General features: G+C 37.1%; 1 protein-coding gene across 1 annotated transcript; it reads left to right on the top strand.

Moving 5' to 3' along the window:
• The first annotated feature begins 6,860 nt into the window (after window positions 1–6,860).
• On the top strand, window positions 6,861–11,019 carry LOC149012354 (protein CLAVATA3 INSENSITIVE RECEPTOR KINASE 5-like). Its single transcript, XM_089158048.1, has 11 exons — window positions 6,861–7,704; window positions 7,833–7,965; window positions 8,145–8,216; window positions 8,308–8,451; window positions 8,582–8,653; window positions 8,747–8,806; window positions 8,920–9,017; window positions 9,488–9,637; window positions 9,733–10,074; window positions 10,158–10,537; window positions 10,649–11,019. Exons 1-11 carry the CDS (start codon window positions 7,602–7,604, stop codon window positions 10,970–10,972), a joined length of 1,878 nt encoding a protein of 625 aa, XP_089014174.1. The 5' UTR covers window positions 6,861–7,601; the 3' UTR covers window positions 10,973–11,019.
• The last annotated feature ends 9,422 nt before the right edge of the window (window positions 11,020–20,441 follow it).

Raw genomic sequence — 20,441 nt, 5'->3', positions numbered from 1 at the left:
AATAGGGGTCTGAGTTATAAATTAGATAACTCAATGAATGACATTAGTATTAAGGGGTAACAGAGTGAGTGGGACCAAAAATTGAAAAAGAGGAAGAAATAAAAAAAAATCGGATTTGGAATGATTTATATTCATTTCAGCCGGGACTGTTCTGATGATTCCAATGCAGACTGCTAAGATAGTTATTATTTTGTGGACAATAGAACGGCAGCCCTTCCATTCAAGGACTGATGCAGTGAAGTGCACAATATCTATAACAATGTCAGAATATAAAGCATGATCAGATGTGCAGATGGCTCTTGTTGATAAAATTCTTATTCTTTGTCTTCAAGAACTAGGATTGAGTAGTCAGAACAGCAGCAACTGTAGTATTACATGTTTTTATATAGACAATCCTTCTTGTTGCTTTTGTCTTAATAACCCATTTTCCTTGTTACATGCTTATCATGGGTTGGCACTATCAGAAAATGAACTAGACATTTCAAAAAGCTTTGTCCTCAGTTGTTAAAATTTGGTTTGTATACTTTCTTTATTCTGTTACTGTATTCAGCAATTAGAATGTGGATAACTAGCTAGGATAGTAGACAACTCAAAACACTCTTACACCTATAGTGACAAATTTCTTTTATCAGTTTCCTTATCTCTTTCTTTGGTCATGTGAATTTAAGAGAATTTGAAGTCATATAGAAGGGGAAGGAGGGGACCCCAGGTCCCCAAACCACCACCAGGCATTCAAATACAACTATCATTGGTTTGTACTTTTCTTGATCTATTTGTGATGTCATAATTTACCGAGTCAAGAGCTCGGTATCAAACCGGTGTCCAACCGGAATGTTCATGGCGAACCGGGGGCTCGGCCCCGGCCGGTGGATGGGTTGAGATCATGCTTCAATAAGCCCTGAGAGTCAAGCACTAGATCAAAGCAGGTAGCTAGGGCTCATCAGCGTGGTACCACCGAGTAGTGGTCATGCGCCACCTACATTGCTCCCATGAGACGGGCCTATCAACTGGCCGGAACTACCTTCAAGCGTAGGGGTGACAAGACGGGAACAACCGGCTGCCCAACCATCCTACCTCAAGTGATATGCCAAATGGCCCACCGCCAAGTTCTGCTCGATGACAGTGAACTTGTTACATTCAACAATTTGACTTGACTGTCAGAGGCGGCTATCTAATCCTAGCGGTCAGCCAGCTCTAATTGTTTGTTCCGGTGAAGAGCTTTAACCCACTAAACTCAGGACTTGATCGTGATTCAGCACAGGAGGTTCTTGGGACCAGATTCTATAAACCAGTATTAATTACAACTCACGTAACTCAAGTTGGTGTTAATTGGTTATCAGCATTTATACCATTACTCTCAATTATGATTATGGATTCACATTCTAAGCATCCCAGGAAGTAAGGATGTCGGCCATATATAATGAGAAATTAACAATTCAATAACCTAAGATTTAGTATTGGTGAAGCTTTCATGAAGTTGTACACCACTAACTTTTAATTAATGGCTCTAAACAACTTTAACAAAGAAAGATTGTTATCACTAAGGGTTCATCTAATTAGCGAAAAATCAATGCTTCATGGCAGGGGCGGAGCCAGGATTGAACATTGGGGGGTTGAATGTATGTGGGCCAATGTGGGACCCACTGTAAGGTCCCATCTCAGAATATATTATTATATTTTAATGTGGAGTCTGCATTAAAAATTAGGTAAATTAATAGAAAATTCGTGAGTATGAGAGAGAAAAATGAATAATTTGAGAAAGAGAGAGTGAATACCTGATGTGGAGAAGATTTAGGAAAATTCCAAAGTTTGCTAACTACTTTAATATTTTGTGAGACGTGTGAGAAAAAAAAGAGAAAAATAGGAATAAAAGAGGAGATTCATGAGAAAATAAATAGAAATGAAAATAGGAGAGAATATATAAGGAGAAATTCATGGATCGTGAGTTAGTTTTTAATTAAAATTTAACTTTTTATTCCTTAAAATTAGGGATTTAATGATAACCATTAGATAAAGATTATGAATGACATTTGTACCCATTATCGTTATCTTAAATTTTTGGAGGGGGACCAAATAGTGGTATTTCACATTTAAAGATAGATAAATAAGGAGAAAAACAAGGATATTTATAATTTCAAAAAATCCGGGGGAGGGGGCCATGCCGGTCCCAACGTGGCTCCGCCACTTCTTCATGGTATGAGATTAAGAGTTTAAATTTCTTTCGTACCATAAACGAAACTTAAATTATATATTAAAAATTACCCTAAAAATGTATTGACCCATATAAACCTCATATCCAAAACAAAAAGAAAAATATTTTCTTTTCCAAGTTTCCAGAGAAGAAAGAAAATTAGAATAACTAGAAAAATTATTGAGATGTGGGTGATCAAAGGGTCTCTTTCAAAAACTTCATAATCACAAAGCAATAGAGGTGGGAGCAGACAGGTCCCTTGTGACAAAAATTAAAAGTATTTTGTACTGTTCTTGCTTTTCATATATTTTTCTTCCATCTTACTGTTCTACATGTGAATGGTTGGATCAGCTTTTTATTGAAGAATCAAAATTTGGCCATTTGGAACTACAAAACATTGGAGAAATTCCAGATGTTAGCCATCAAATAATAGTCGATGAGAGCTGTTTTAGCTTTTGAAGTGCTGCTTTTAAAAGGGAAATGAATATATCCTAACATCTCATTCATATAAGATTTAACGAAATTGATTTGGACTTTCAAAGCTGATGAACAAAATATTCTTGGTGTTTAACTTCACTAAGATGCCAATTGTCTTAGGGAAATTAAACACTGCTGTTACTCTTTACCCTTTGACATCATATTGGCCACTATGTAATATTAAAGAGATTCTTCTTTTCTCAATTCAATTATGTTGTTATTAATGAGTCTTAGATCCGAGGTTTATAGTCGGTATTGAGTGTCGTATTGGTCAAATGGTTTTAAGATACATATCATCTCATATCGAATTTTGTATCACATGCCCTTTAAGATAAAAACAAAGATATATTGATATGTATCGTAGGTTGAATCTAATATGGATATGTATCGATTAGTATTATATCATGTTGTGTAATACTTTATACCTAAACAACTGGGAATTCCTTCACCTAATAGTCCGAAGATATGAAAATTTAAATTATGATGCAAACCCAAACTAGAATCTTGTAACCAAACAAATTTCTTTGTGGGTGAGTTTGGACTTTGTGTTCAAATGTGGTAATGACCAACTTCCCATTGCCCTTGCGTGCCTAGAGACAATACTATTACGATGAAGAAAAATTTTGAAATCTAGATTGTTTTGGGACCTATTTCTAAGGCCTAAACATGCATTGCAAAAAGGGTTCACCACTATCATGGTAGGTGGTGGGTTTTATTCAAAACTTTTAGCTTTTCAAAATGCCTGTTTGTAGCCACAAGGCTGTCTGGAGGTGTTTTGGTCTCTTTTTGGCCACTGGGCATCTGGTGTTTATTCTCAAGTATAGTTTTCACTTGTTTTATTGTACATAATCTTTCATATGCTTGAGAGTAAGTTAGTAAATGAAGTTGTTTGCTGAATTAGTGAGCTGTAAGGTTTGTTTTTTGCCAATAGAAGGGAATGTTTTTGCCCATTTTCTAGCTCAGAAGGCCTTGTTCGTTACCAGTACGACGACCTGATCACCTATTTCTACCCTTTGGATCAAAGAACTTTGTGTTTTTCTGGTGCTTCTCAATGAAAAATTGTTTATAAAAAAAAGGCTAGTAAATGAAGTACTAGCACGTTATTCTCTCTCTCTCTCTCTCTCTCTCTCTCTATCTTTTTTTTTAATCTTAATAGTGAAACCATTACTGTACTTGACTGTGGACGTAAACTATGGGTAAACCAAGTAACACTTATCTTATATGTGTAGGATTTTCGCCAGTTTGTATTTTCATTATATAGCTTTGCTAGCATATGCCACAAAAAAACTCTTACGTAAGAATATTATGGGATGAAAGAAACATGGTGCCCATTTAGGTTTGGAAACCGAGAATTGGGATCTTCGACCAGTGATGGTAGAATATAATATTATCCTCATATTTAAGAGAGGCTTTACTCTTGATTCATTTCCTTAATGTTCTGAAGTGAGCTCCCTTCTTAAATGTATAATTAAAAAAAAAAGAAAAAAAATACTACAATCCATTAGGCTCATAGAACTTTGAGAAGTAAGGTGATGGTGAACTTTAGAAGTAAGGTGATGCTGTGGAGCAATAGGAAATTGATGGGAAAGTCACAAGAAAGTTTCATGGTGCAAGCCAATAAAGGGAGAAACATTAGGTGGAGGAGAGGCTATAGTGAAAACAAAGAGACAAGGAGGGGTCCAAGAGGTGGACCTCAATTAGTTTGGATGCTTTTCTAGTGTCTTTTGTTTCCAAGTGCTACAGCACAAATCATTGTATTCTTCTAAATTTGTCAAATAGTAGTAGAAATAGCTCTTCTTTCCTTCCACCCAAACACACTAAATGGTAAAACAAAAATAATTATTTCCTACTCATTAGATTATCATCAGTTCTTCCATGCACCCACTTCTCTTTGACTAGCTAGCTTTTACCTCCAAGGTTCCCTTCACACGTTTCATATGTCACTTGTCTTCTAATATATGATTTACAGACCTATAGAAGCTAGCTTTAATGATAAATCGAAATTATAATTGATTTCTTAATTACCCACTTAGTGCATAAGGTTTTGGTTATATCTATATCCTCAATTCATTAATTATTCACTAATATAAGGTAATCATTCCCATTAATCAAGGAAAAAGTTAGAGGGAAAAGTGACCTCTAGCGAAAGTGAAAGGTTGAGAATAAAATAGACCACATATCTCATTGAATATCCAACTTTATTATTCTAAGAACCCATCAGTGGAAGGGTTACTGTTAATTGTTCTTTCTATAAAAAAGGGTTTGGAACCAATTATGGCTTCCCTATTTGAAATATCTCAATCAAGTTCTAGCTAAATTGAATCATTTAATTTACTTTTTATTAGATGTGATGTGAAATAAGTTCTTTAGATTATACTCTAAAATTATTCGTACTTAGGTAGGAGAGTGATATTAAGTGGCCACAAGGTGAATGTATTAAAACAATATTTCAGCAAAAATTATTGAGGTAAGACCATGTAGAAGAACTGTCCTTCGATATTCTGTTTGTGCAAAAGCTTTTTGCATTGAGTTCTTCTCTAAATCATATAATGATTCTGATCCAAAGATCTTGTGGGATTTGCGACACCAAAGTCTAGTTAAAGTGCACAAAAAGAATAAGCAATGAACGTAAAATAAATTATACTGAATAACTTAACTCTTATACCTAATATGGTTTCAAATAGAGTTGATTGTTATTTTACTGAATAACTTAACTCTTATACCTAATATGGTTTCAAATAGAGTTGATTGAAAGACAATAATTTATGAAACTATTAGTTATTGTTGTTATTGTTTGTTTAAAGATAGAAACCAAGCAAAGGTAAAACCCAAAAATTACAACAAAAAATTGTGACAGTCTCTATCACATCTATCACATCCTAGTTAAATTGGTTATTGTTGTGGTATGGTCAAAGATAGAAAACTAAAAAAGTAGTGGCATCTCTATCACATGCTTGTTAAACGTCTCATTAAGCTAAGTTAGGGTTCTTCCCATTATCTTAATGGTCTTATGTGCAATTTAACCAAACTTTTTATCTAGCAAAAGTAACCATAGTTCACATCTCAAATTACTCCTCAAGCCCTAGATAACTTGCAAACCCTAGGTTGAACCAATGAATCCAAACCCATAAGAACCAAATCAAATTGATCAATAGAGTCAATAAGCTCTATCTCATGATGTTTCAACACATGTTCCTATTGGCCTCCATTAGGCTTGTAATAGGGTTAGGATGGGCTAGGTTTTGTTCTTTGAACATTTCACAAATGTTGAATAGCCTAGCTTAATTATGTTTTGCACCCTAATCTTATCATAAAACAATAAAACAATTCATAGTTCTATATTGTTGTCTCATATTTCTTAATACTGAATCAGGGCTAAGCCAGCCTTGGCTGAGTCATACTGTTCAAGTCAAAACTTGGCCTTGACCCTTTCCAGCTCGAATCTAGATCCTCTCCGTCCTGGGTTACCCTCCATTCTATTTGTCCGATTGTCGAATGGACAATATGTGGACTGGTTTGATTGCAACTCGATTGGAAATGTTGAAATAGAATCACTTAGATTATGAACGACTGACGCAGAATCAATCTGTTTTCAAAAGGCATAATTCCTCATCATCTGATGATTACAATTAAAGTGGCCATGCATCGTCTTACAATTGGACAGACAAGGCAAAAAGTAACACGGGATGGAGAGAATCTAAATCCCTTCAACTCATCTTTGGGGCTAGAATTTTGACCCAAAACCATCTTCCAAGCTTATGATTGTCAAACCTCAATGCAGAAGGAAGGATCTTTATACAAAGCATGTTTCTATTCTTTTCAATTTCGGACCTTGAGAATAAATGATGACTGTTCTTATATCACCATTGCAAGTAGTGCTGGGTGGTCGATCAGAGACACAGAGAGAGAGAGAGATATGCAGCTTTTGCTTTTCAAAGTAATGTCTTGTTCATAGGACAGACTGTCTGGTGAGCGTGTGCCTTGTGAGTGTGTTGGTGGTGCTGGTTATAGAATCAATAAAGCAAAGCCAAAGCAAAGCTGACCCCATGTTGGAAGAAAAGCAATTTTATAAAATAATTTCTTCAACAAAAATCTCAAAACTTAAGCTTATTGCATCACGAATCTCGAGCTTCTGTCTCGAGATCCCAACATTTTTTAATTCTTCAAAAAAATGGTTTTTGGGATTTTAATGAATGGCAAGACCCAGGGAATGTTGGATTCCCCACAGCTTCTGCAAAACTTATACCAAACCAAACCAAATCAGACCAAACCAAATACTATTTATTAGTTACTTACTTGTCTTCTCTCTTTATGCCCATTCTTCTCTGTAGATTAATATTTCTTCTCACAATCCAATAGAACTCAAGCACCCACATAATGACACAATAAAAAAAAAAGACACAATAGACAGTGAATACCCATCTCTAATCTGATAGATTACTCACTGCCCCACCAAAGAAATTTATATAATTTGTTGATTCTTACCTTGTTTTAGGGTTTAAATCCTTGTGCCAACCTTTTTTATATGCAGATGTATGATTGAAACACTGGGATTTTCCATTTATCTATTTTGAATATATCCAGCTTTGGGGTTCTTCTGTCCTGGCTTTTGTTTATATTTTCTTGGCTTTTGTATGTTTTCTTTCCTTTACCCTGCTGGAACCAGTGCTAGTCATGTTACCTCTCTCTTTACGGCCGAATACCAAATCTCTGGTTCTCTTTCTTGGGTCTCTGACAGTGAACTTGAGTTGATTTTCTGGCAGGGAAAGCTGGAGTAGCTTTACTAGTGGAATTGTAAACTAAACTTCACCTTAAACTGAAGAGGGAAACCATTGAGGAATTGGGGTAGCTCGATTCCATCAAACTTCCATTAGCTCCATTGCTTCAAGAAGTATTGGCATCTGAGTGTCCGGTTTGAGAACTCTCCAATACAATGGAACCAAGGAAAAGAAATTATTTCATCTGTTTAGTGTTTTTGATCTGGTTTTGGACTCCTGCAAGTTGTTTACTTTCTCCCAAAGGTGTCAACTTCGAAGGTAATTTGGATTCTTCCCCTGGTATTCTTGGTTCCTTTAGAGCATGCTTATCTTCACATATCTTCAGAAAAGTGAAATGAAGGGTCGTTTGATGTGGCTTCTTCAATTTTTAATTTCTGCCCTTACAGTTCAAGCTTTGATGGGTATAAAAGCTTCCTTGGAGGACCCTCATGGTGTTTTAGATGACTGGGATGGAGATTCTGTTGACCCATGTAGCTGGACTATGGTCACTTGTTCCCCTGAAAGTCTGGTCGTTGCTCTGTAAGTACTACCATTACAGGGAACCAGCTTTGCTTGTGAATGCTATAGGACAAAATATGATAATTACACTTGAAAATTCCCATTCAATTCTTTGATTAATTTTACCAGAAGAAGAGTTTCAATGAAAAAGAAAATAGATGCAGAAGAGTTATTGAAATTTGTTCTATGATTTGTTGCAGGGGAACTCCAAGTCAGAACTTATCTGGGACTCTTTCTCCAAGTATTGGGAACTTGACTAATCTTCAGAAAGTGTAAGAATCCACAGAGACAAACAAAGAAAAATATAGTGAAGAACTAATTGGTTTCTGTTTAGACATGTTTTAATGGTGGGTTGTTCTGCAGGCTTTTACAGAACAATAACATTTCAGGCCCAATTCCACCAGAGATTGGAAGACTCTCACAACTTCAGACACTTGATCTTTCAAATAATTTCTTTACTGGAGAAATTCCAAATTCATTAAGTAACCTGAAAAAGCTCCAATACCTGTAAGTAGGAAAACTGGTTGAGCTACTGAAGATCATTTTCACAATTTTATACTTTTTGGTCTATATCTGATTTACATATTGCATTTTCATATCCTCTTGTATCTGATCATGGGTTTTTTGAAATGGATAGGAGGCTTAACAATAACAGTCTTTCTGGAGCATTGCCTATGTCATTGGCTAACATGACCCAGATTGCCTTTCTGTAATGTCTCAAACTTACTGAGTCTTTATCTCTCCTTGTTCCCCCATTAAGTGGAATGTGTACCTGAAGTTCTATTTTTCTCTTTTGTTACAGGGACTTGTCTTACAATAATCTTGGTGGTCCAGTGCCTAAGTTTCTTGCAAGAACATTCAAGTAACTTAAAATAACTCACTCTTAGTTCTATTCTCCTTTTTTTTCATTCTGTTCTGTTACTCTCTGGAGAAAAACTAAGTTTTGATTCTGTACTGTTTCTTTCTTTAATACAGCATCGTCGGAAACCCTTTAATCTGTTCAAAAGGCTCAGAGAGTGACTGCTATGGGACAACGCCAATGTCACTTACCTATGGTTCCAACAATTCACAGAGTATGGAATATCAAATTGCAGGCACCATGATTTTTTTTAAAGAATCATTCCCATCATTTTTATTTAAATTTGACACCCTTCATCGTTGATTGATACATATTTCTTAGGTTGCCTAATGACCTTCAAATGAATTACTGGTTATGAACATATTTTCAATATTTTACTCGCCCTTGATGATCTTTTTTGTTCTTAAAGTTATGCTACATCTTTTCTTTTCGTCATATTTGTTTTTTATTTTTACTCTCCCGGCCCAAATGATTCACTTGACCTCTTTTATAGTCTAAAATTCCAGAAATTCTATGATGTGGTCTCCCTTGCTTTTTCAATAGTTGAGCTCCTTTGTTTGTAAACAAGACTTCTGGTGCTCTTCTGATTTATGAGCTTGAGTATATTAGCTGTTTTCAGTCCTATCCTTAAATTTGGGTGATTTCAGAATCCAATCCTGATATGTAATTCTTATGTTTCTTAAGGTACTCAATCTTTAGGGAGGCCAAAACATCAGAAGGTGGCCCTTGCTTTTGGGTTGAGCCTGGGCTGTATCTGTCTTCTCATCCTCGGATTTGGACTTTTTCTTTGGTGGAGGCATCGATATAACCAACAGATATTCTTTGATGTCAATGGTTAGTATTTTGATAATACAAAATTTTGGCAGTAGTTTGTAGGCCAGGCTATAGCTTGTTCATACTTCTAATGCCAATTGGTTCTAAAATCTCAGACCAGCATCATGAAGAAGTTTGCCTGGGAAACTTAAAGAGATTTCAATTCAAGGAACTTCAAAATGCAACAGACAACTTCAGCAGCAAAAACATTCTTGGTAAGGGAGGTTTTGGAAATGTCTACAAAGGAAAACTCCAAGATGGGACTGTTGTGGCTGTAAAGCGGCTTAAAGATGGAAATGCAATTGGAGGGGAGACCCAATTTCAGACTGAAGTTGAGATGATCAGCTTAGCAGTTCACCGGAACCTCCTCAGGCTTTTTGGCTTTTGTATGACTGCAACGGAGAAACTTCTTGTTTATCCTTACATGTCTAATGGAAGTGTTGCTTCCCGTCTTAAAGGTAATGAAAGCATATTGATATTCAAGAAAGGAGGAATATGTTCTGTAGTTCATTCTTTGTCATTAATAGGTTTCCTCTTACAGCGAAACCAGCCTTGGATTGGGGTACAAGGAAGAGGATCGCGCTGGGAGCTGCAAGGGGACTATTGTATCTTCATGAGCAGTGTGATCCAAAGATAATTCATAGGGATGTGAAAGCTGCCAACATATTGCTTGATGATTATTGTGAGGCAGTTGTAGGAGACTTTGGGTTGGCAAAACTTCTAGATCACAGGGATTCACATGTAACAACCGCTGTGAGGGGAACCGTGGGACACATCGCTCCGGAATATCTCTCCACAGGCCAGTCCTCAGAGAAGACTGATGTGTTTGGGTTTGGGATCCTACTACTTGAACTGATCACAGGTCTGAGAGCTGTAGAATTTGGAAAGGTAGCAAATCAGAAAGGAGCTATACTTGAATGGGTAAGCATTATACAGGATTTGTATCTACCCTGGTGCATAACTACATAGACAGGATAGCATTTCAGAGGTGTTCACTTAACTGCTCTGTATTGTTCTTGGTGATGATTGCAGGTAAAAAAACTTCACCAAGAGAAGAAGCTTGAAACACTTGTAGACAAGGATATGAAGAACAACTATGACAGAATTGAACTTGAGGAGACAGTTCAAGTAGCACTATTGTGCACCCAGTACATTCCAGGATACAGGCCTAAGATGTCTGAAGTTGTTAGAATGCTTGAAGGTGATGGGCTTGCAGAGAGATGGGAAGCTGCTCAAAGAGGTGATCCAGCCAAGTACAAACTTCCTGAATTAATCTCCTCATCGGAGCGGTTTTCTGATCTTACTAATGACTCTTCAATCCTTGTTGAAGCAATGGAACTCTCAGGACCAAGGTGAATTTGTATCATTATCAGAAAGGAATAATTAATCGAAGGAACATATCCAAGGCTCCCCCCCCCCCCCCCCCAAAAAAAAAAAAAAAGGAAAAAAAAGAAAGAAAATTAGATCTACTGAAAAAAAGTGGTGTATAGTAGCATTGTATCAAAGGTCCAAAGGGTTGTGATATTAATTTGTGACTGTACATAATCTGATTTGAGGAACCGACATTATTTAGATTTTATTGTATCTGTTCTTGTTCTCCTAGTTAAGTTGAAGAGTCTTTCTTTGATGGCCAAAGATTCATTAAGATCTGTACAAAATATAGATTGAAAGAGGTTTTGCCTTGCCGATAAGGAATAGAGGAGCTAGAAGAGTTGTTTTCTTGTTTACCATTCAATCCTGTAAGCCAAGTTTGTAATTTTGATGCTTTTTTCAGACAGATCAGATGTTCAGTTCTAGTTCAAATAGTAAGATTTTTGTTATCGATCTTTGTGCGTTGGTCTTTTAGTCACATGTACATTAGCTGTAGGGATTTGAAGTAGGGGCATCAAAACCTAGACCCAAACCTTACTTAGCTCTACTAGGGCCTAGGAACCCTCAACCCACCCTACCATGGTTTTTCGAAACCTGACCTGATCTAATTAACCTTGATTGGGTCAGGAAAGTTAGGGTTGGCCCTAACTTGATCCACTCTTAATTAATACTCGACCCCTCATTTTCTTATTCATGGAAGCCAAATGACTTAGGAACTTAATGGTGGGTGATGTGGATAACTCATAGTAGTCGGGTTGGTCCAACCAAGAGCGAACCAGACTGACCAAACCTTGGTTAGACATGAACGAACCAATGTACTGGCACTAAGTAACGTGCATGCTCTAAGTTGTAACTAACTTGAAGTTAGGAATAAAGATCTGGATTAGGTCAGGAAGCTTTTAGAGTCTAGATTGGACTCCATCACTACAATCCAAGTAACATTCTCACAACGAATAAGATTCCTCCTCTCCTTTGGGAACTGAGCAACACTTATGGAGTTCAAGTCGGACTCCATCATGGAACAGTCAAGATAACCTTTCTCGAATACTATATAAACCCCCGCTTTTGTCATTATGAGGCACGTACACATTCTAGAGCTACTCCCACTAGCATTGAAATCTGCAACTTGCTTCTCTCTTCTAAAGTTGTGAGCTCCACTAACTTGATTTTCGGAGGCGTCACTCGACCAACCCTATCAAGCATGTTTTTGCAGGTTAGTTCACTTGCATTGCTGAGCAGGATTGTGGAGCACCAAAGTGGTGCCGTCTGTGGGAAATTGATTAAATAGCAATCATGTGCACAAGATCAAGATTGCTAGTTGGAGATGACTCGAATGAGGACGTACAAGATGTCAATAAAGAAAATGCACCACAAGGAAAGGGAAAAACCCCTTGTAATCATGCCCTAGCAGGTTCATCCAACTAGTTTGCAACCATTGGTCTGTTTAATGAATTACAGAGACAATTGCTAGATATGAAAGAGTTTATTAGGGCTAGCATATGTTAGTAAGTAATTCCACTAGGAGTAGGCCAACTGGTTAACACTATAAATCTCGACAGAAGGTAGGGTAATAGATCATCGAAATAGCGAGATGAATGAGCACCTTTGCTCAATCGATCTCCATGACCCTCTCAAAGAGATAGGGAAAAAGGAAAGGTTGGTGAGAAATCTTGACCAGCACATAGGGCAGCGTCTGAGGACCTACCCCATGGAAGGAGAAGATTCTAAAGACCAAGAAAATAGTTCTTCTCTGGTTGACCACCATGAAGGAGGGGGCAACAATGAAGTTCCAGCAAAAGAAGCAGACTATGTTGACAGGTGGTTCGAAGAGCTTGATGAAAATTTTAAAAATCAAAGTTGGACCTCACATTCTATTCAAAAACACCAACATGAAGTTTGTCAGTCATAATGAATACAGAATATCTGATGAAGAGGAGATCACCCTTGACAATCTATGACAATCTATCAACATAACTATTGGCAACAAAAAGCTCTAACCTGTTGTTACTGATGCCCTCAATGCAGTAGCACTCCTCTTTGACCAAGTTAGAACAAAAAGAGGAAAATCCAAAATTTATGTAGGTTTTGCTAGAAACACAACATGAGTTTTCTTAAATTGGGAAGATGTCATACAAGCTATACAAGATAATCCCAGGCGACACTACAAAGGCTATGCTACTTTCGAAGAGGTGACAATGAATGCTAGAACTATATTGGGTCCAAATTACTACATTGACCCAAAACTCCATTCAGCGCCCCCAACACAACCATCTTTCACTACAATAGCCCATAAGAAGCTCTTTTGTGACCATTGTGAAAATATGAAAAAGAAGAATACTGGGCTTTTAGAAGAACTCGTAGCAAAAGCCAAACGAATTACTCAACTCAATGGCAAAAATGCAGAAAAAGAAAAAGCACTACAATAAGCTCGAGATCATATGTTGAGAGCCTATGAAAAAAGAACAAGCTCAAGGAGCAACTCAAAGCAAATGAAGAAGCATTTGCTAAAATGGAACAAATGTTCAGAAACAATGCTGGAAGTTGTAGAGAATCACAACTCAAAGAGCCCAATGCCTTCTTAGAAAACTTTAGAGAAGAAATCATAGGAGAAATTTGTGAAATCCGCCGGATTTCTAACCAGTTAACCCATGATTCTAGGACCACGAACTCGGGCCTCGAGTCGATGACAACTATGGACCATTCGAGTTGAGCCCGAAGGTTAGGAAATTGATTCAATGATTGTGAATAACCTCTGAGATGACGCGACAACTCTCCTAGAGTTTAAGAGAAGAGAGAAGGTTAATCATGATGGCGTTAAAAGGCGATTTTGGCACATCCGTAGATCGGCAATGGAAAGTCTGATTGACGATTTTAAGGTATCCAAACGTATATAATCGAAAGACCTTTCATTCAAACAAAAAATCATCGGATTCAGAGTCCATTTGGGGGTCCAACCATGGACCGGACCGGTCGGTTGGACCGGTTGACCGCCCTAACCCCCCATCCCTTTTCCAACTTCAGGACAGAATCGGGATTCTTGGTTTTAAAACCTTATTTTATGTTTTAACTCACCTCTAAATGCATTATTTTAATGCTAGAATGAGGCTGAGGCTTTGGGAAGAGGAGAAACCAAGAAGAAGAGTAGATCCCATCCAATCGAAGGTGCTTTGTGACTCGGATCGTTGTGAGAACATTAACAAATGTGAGAATTCTTAAACCCTTCTCTTTAAACATAGTTGTGTGAGGTTTTTCTTCTATTCTTTTATGGAATTTCATAGTGGAAACATGTTAGGTCTATTAGATGCTCTTGAATTCTTGTCTTGAGGGTGCTCTTTAGTATGAGAGTTAATGGTGTGAATCCTTGCAAAAGATTTCATGTTTGGACTCTCTGAGACACCCCCGGGCTATTTAGGAGAGCCAAATTTGGGGTTTTTTTTGATCCAAATCGAATTGGGTCAAATTGAAGGTACTCTTAGAATCCTTTTACTGCCAATTAGACTTTCCCAAAGTTTCATTTCGTTTTGACTTCGAATTGGCGGCAAAATATTGACTTTTTGCTGAATTAGGTTTAAAACGGTGACTTTGAACCTAGTTTTCAGTTTGTGTTTTTGTGGATTACCAAAAAAAAGTTTGTGTTTTTGTGGGAAGATTTTGGGATATCTTTTCCAAATTAACTTCTAATCTGTATTTATTAATCCTCTTACATGGATATGTTTATTTATTTTTTAGTCACCAACTTATGGGAGTGAATTTTGGACTTAGGAGAAAAGAATCAAAGTGAAAGGTGAGGAATGACTAACCATGTTTTATATAATTAATTGTTGTTATTTTAAATTCTATTGTTGATGTAAATTGCTATAAATTTCTACCTATCATGATATGCTTGTGTGTGACTTTGAGCGAATGGAATGTAAGGTTTATTGTTTGGGTGTTACTCTTTACTTTTGAATCTTATATTATTGATATGAAAATGGTATAATAATATATGTGATGAAAGAGGAGGAATGATATTATTCTCCTTACCTTATATTATCAACTAGGGTTGTGGGTTCGCCCATTACCCTAGTGATCTTATGTGGTTGCATTTAGACCCAAATTATATGATTGATAGGTGTCTAAAAGTATTGGGCTAAGAATCCTTATGAGTATTACTATCCTTCTAGTAGGGGAATTGAAGCCGGTTAACCCGTGACGTTAGTGGCTGGGTCCTGAGTATCGAGCAAGCCCACTAATATCATAGAGAGGTAGGGTTGCATATAATAGATAAGGGCTCTTGGGTGCTCAAGACCGGTAACCAACCTGTGAGAGGACATGGAGAACATCTTGTCTATTATATGTGGATGACCACTGGGTTAAGGAATGTGATCCAATAGATGCCTCCCGTTGAGGATTCCATTCATAGGTGGGAATGTATTGAACTAAAAGGGCACTAAGCATGAGGGGAGATATCCGGACCATATATAGTATGAGACCGTACGACCTTGCACTGGGCTTAGGATTATCCTTGACACGCGCCAGATCTTATACCAAACGGTGATGTGAGAGAATGGTGACTTATACCCCAACCATGGCTCGATAAGACTTTATCCAACAACCGCGGAGAATCCAATAGACATCTCTTGTTGAGGGAGAGTAATTGAGACTGCCGTGTTTACACTTAATGCGTGTCTACCTTAGAGTCTAAATGATAGAGTTAGGAACATCATATCATCATCATGCATATGTTGATTTGTATTATAATTACATGATTATCTTATGGATTATGATGTGGAAATTGGATGAATGTATGACATGGATGTTAGTTGATCTCACTGAGTTCTGTGAACTCATTTCTTTATTTTGTTTATTCTTTAGACTTCTCTATAGGTTATGAGGACTCCACTTTCATTGAGGATCCTTTGTTGGGTGGTTACCAGGAGGGCATGATCGGAGAAGAAATGGATGCACATGATGCTTCTTGTTCGTGTCAGGATTGTTCCTATGGAGTTGTCTTCCATTAGAACTTTACTTAGAATATTTTCCGCTGCAGACTTTAGACTTCCTTTCCTTCTTAGAACTCTGATGTTGAGTTTTTGACTTGAGGTTTTGGACAACTGTAATCCTTTTATTTCATATTTGATAATTTATTAACTTGAACTTGATTTATTCATGTCCTTCAATTATACTATATCGTATGTTGTATGGAATTGTCGCTGAACCTAGATCTTGCGGTGTATCATCCCCACGGATATTCGGGTATGACTGGATCCGGCTAGGTGGAGTGTGACAAAATTCACACCATACTACAATCACAGAAACCATAGTGGGCCCATAAACCCATAGGTCTCATCACAACCACACATCATACCACCTTCAGAAAATGCTGAATTTGAAGTAATAAGGAAAAAAAAGAGAAAAATCTCCTTGACATGTAAATTCCAAACATAGAATGATTCTCTTACCATCCGTCTTACACCCAAATGACATAAAACTTAAGGATAGTTTTTTTGGACCTTAACAAAACTACAAGGATTTGACCCAATCTATAAATGATCATATGATTCATAGGACTACTATGCAAAAGCCACATATTTATCATTAACCCTTGATTTGGGCTACAACAGGATCCATACTAGTACCATACATGTAAAATATTGGGTAAAGTAAGCTAAGCTAGTATAAAACCCGGCTATCCCAAACACAGGTTATTAAATAGTGTCACATTAACTTGAACATGCTAAGGGTAATAAGCATGCTAGGCAAAAATTTTGCTTGTAAAATACAAATTAATATTCTGAACCGAACCAATGTGGAAGGTACAATACTACGTGGAATGCTACAGGGAGGTTCTAGAAGAAAGTCCAAATTTAAGGTCTTCAGTAGATCACAAGCTCTCCATAACTACATGCATAGCAGATGGCACAAGAAAGATTCTTTGCAATTAGTTGATGTGACATCTCAAGGACACAACTTTGTAAATATTTTCAAAGGACTAAATGCAATATTATCCCCTAAAAATATGAAAATATCATTTCTTTCACTACGTAAGTACTAGTTAGTGTTATTGTAACAAGTGTAAAAGAGTTACAATTGTAGAAATCCTAGAGTCTTTTGAAATTAGGCTGGATTTTATAAACTTTAGACTCCATTGTTTATAATTAGGGGTCCAAGTATCCAAAAGGGACACTCTAGTTCTTCAATAAAATCTTGTAGATTCCTAAGCAACTACGAATGGTGCCCTCATTTGTAATGTGTGTGCTCTCTAAAAACCTCTCTCTTCTACATAAATCAAAGCTTTTTCAAGATAAGAATTTTCTCTCAAATTCTTTAGTTTTCTTCAATCTTTTTCAAGAACCCAAAAGGGAACCTAAGTAAGGTAAGGATGTAAGAACTATGGCCTGCCCTTTCTCTTTATTCTCTTAATTTCATAGAAAAAGAATTTGAGATGGCATGCCTACGGTCATGCCTCTACCATCTCCTAGGCCCCTCTGTTACTTTTGCATTGCATGCATCGGTAGAGTTGTAGAAAGCAACATTTGTAAATTCTTACTTTTTCTTGTAAAAATTCAAGCACGCCACTAGTGGTGCTAAAAACTGGCCATGTGGGCGTGTTCTCAACTCTACCATGTGGGTATGTTTTCACCTTCACGTGATTTCACATTCACCTCCCCAATACTGGTATCAGAGCGTGGTTCAATTCTTGACAATTCTTCATTAGTTCTAGAAAGTATACTGAAAGTCTTAGGGAACTAGGTGTAAATTCCTGTAAGACAATCGCATTCAAAATCATCATTTGAATTAAATGAATAGTAACATAGAAGAAAACACCAATTTACCCGTCATCATTCAAAGTCTTACACAATTCATAGAAGAATAATTGACATTTGTAATGGCAAGACATATAATCAAATTAAATATGCAACATATGAAAATGCATCCCTCACATGTTGAAGATAATAAAACAATCTCCAAATGCCCAAGAAATCCACCAATTCAAGAGTGTAAACAAGCTACAAGTATCCTAGAACACATAAAGATTAAATTAGGCATTAATCGGGAATCAATCGGAATGAACCAAATATGAGCTCCCGGATAGGGGCCGGTTGGTTAGGCTCACCAGGGCCCGTCGACTACTCATGGTCGATCCCCTAGTGCTTAATGCCCCATTTTGACTTCAATCTGATCAATTGATTGGGGGGGGGGTTGGGATTTCAATGGGATAGTAGTATTGTCCCAAAAACACCTTTCAATCCTTCCAATTAGTCCTCAATACAAAAGCCCCAATCTGGCTCTCAAAGAATCCTCCTTGGGCATCTCAAAGACGTTCGATCGGTCTCAAATGGGTGAAATGAGACTGACCAACACTTAATAAGACTAGGAGATACAAAAGGAAGCTTCAACCAACACCCAACAACAAGCATTTACTCTTCTACCAACATTCTTCAACATAAATGTTGACCACCAACTTAAATAACTCATAGAAAATGAAGAGATAAGATGGTTTTCTTACCTTCTCGCACAATAAACTCCATGATCCACACTTCGACACTGTCAAATGAGTAAAGATTCTTCAAAACTCCAAGTTTTTCTTAGAATATAAGAAATCATAAATTCCAACTCTTATTTCTAGCATACAACCCCTCACCTTGTAGCGACTATTGATGTAGATTAGGGTTCTAGTGTCAATGTCGCCCCACAGTTAAAAGCTTGGACCTATTAAATGCACCAAAGTTTGATCAAAAGCACCCTTGGGACCTAAGGAATAAAACCCTAAAAATACAGGACTTAATCTACGCAATTTGTGGTAGAGATATATTTCACAATATCGGTTCATGGATTATGCCTCCTTTTTTTTTTTTTGGTTTGCCAACCCCGGTTTCCAAGGCTTTGCCCTGACTAATCCGGTGTTTGACCCGGGTCGCACACCTAGCTGTGGTGGGTGAGTTTCCCAGTGGAGGTTTTTTGCATCCACAAGGTTTTGATACCGGAACCTTGCTTTAGTGGACCAAGCTGCTTACCACTTGGACCAACCCCCGTTGGTTATGCCTCCTTCTAGAACTCAAAGCCGTAAAATACGAGATAAATAAATCTCGAACTCAAATAAGTAACATAATCTCCGTTAAATTGAACTTTCATATCTAATAGACCTCATAATATTAGAGTTATAATCAACTCTGAGATTAGGTTTCAGATCCCCTAAACTATAGTGTCCAGATTCATTCAAATTCTGCACCTAGTAGAAGGGCGATCTAGAACCTCTATACCTGGAGATTTTTCGTATTTTTGCCTAATTTATCACTGAGATTATACTTACTTATCAAGTCACGCTAAAATTTTCAGATTAAAATTCATTTCATAATTTTACAAATACTGGGTTTGAATTACACTTTTAATTCATTAGTCCGGTTTGTAGTGTTCTTTTTTTTTTTTTTTTTGGTTGCCAACCCCGGTTTCCAAGGCTTTGCCTTGACTAATCCGGTGTTCGACCCGGCTCTAGTGGGTGAGTCTCCCAGCGGGGATTTTTTGCATCCACAAGGTTTCGATACCGGAACCTTGCTTAAGCGGACCAAGCTGCTTACCACTTGGACCAACCCCCGTTGGTTCGGTTTGTAGTGTTCTATTACCCTATCAAATGAGATGAGAATGATGCCATATTTGGTGAAGTTCTTTGTCTATGGGTCTTCTTTTTGAATTAAAAATCAGCTTTATTGAGAGATGAAAGAAAGACTGCTTTTGCATTTGACCCCAACCACGAATAGAACTGGCCTTCCCTCTATGACCTAATTGTTTTGGGTCATGACTGACCCCAGCCTTCTTGGGCTAAGTCACTGGTCCTGAAACAACCTTGATGCGAACCCCATTAAGGAATATGAGACCCAACGATCTAATAAGGGACCCAAGACCATTCTTCAAAAGGATTAGGATGTAAGACCTCAACCAGTTGATTATAATGAAGCAAGAACCTTGGTATGTGAAGATGCCACAATTAGTTGTGGAAGGCTAATTAATAAGTTTTGAATTGCACCCCATGAAAATCCGATAAGGTCAATAACTTGGTCAAGAAGCAAAGAGAATATAAACTCTCAAATTTATATTAAAATTGTTGTGTTCCTTCATGAGAATTCCAATTACATTATATAGGCCGATAGCCAAAAAGAAAGAAAAGAAGACCTTCCATAGAAAAGGAAACATGATCTTAAAATGAAAGAAAAGTAGAAATTACTCAAAGGAAATACAAAAAAAAAACAAAGAGACAAACAATAATAAATTCTCATATTTTTGGAAGTCAGTCACATCCAATATATTCTTCTATTCATGCCATCCTTATCATAAAGAAAGGATAAGTTTCCAATCATGCTCCAATTTATATTATTGCCAAAAACATAGAGATGAATATAACTGTCAATTTATTGCTCTCTCTAATCAAGGAAAGTGATTATTGCATTTTCTCATGCCAATTATTGTAATAATGATA

This window comes from Hakea prostrata, chromosome 6 (assembly GCF_041222555.1).
Source record: "Hakea prostrata isolate BN-2017 chromosome 6, UWA_Hpros_2, whole genome shotgun sequence".
Taxonomy (NCBI): Eukaryota; Viridiplantae; Streptophyta; class Magnoliopsida; order Proteales; family Proteaceae; genus Hakea; species Hakea prostrata.
This window is presented reverse-complemented; position numbering and strand designations above follow the sequence as displayed.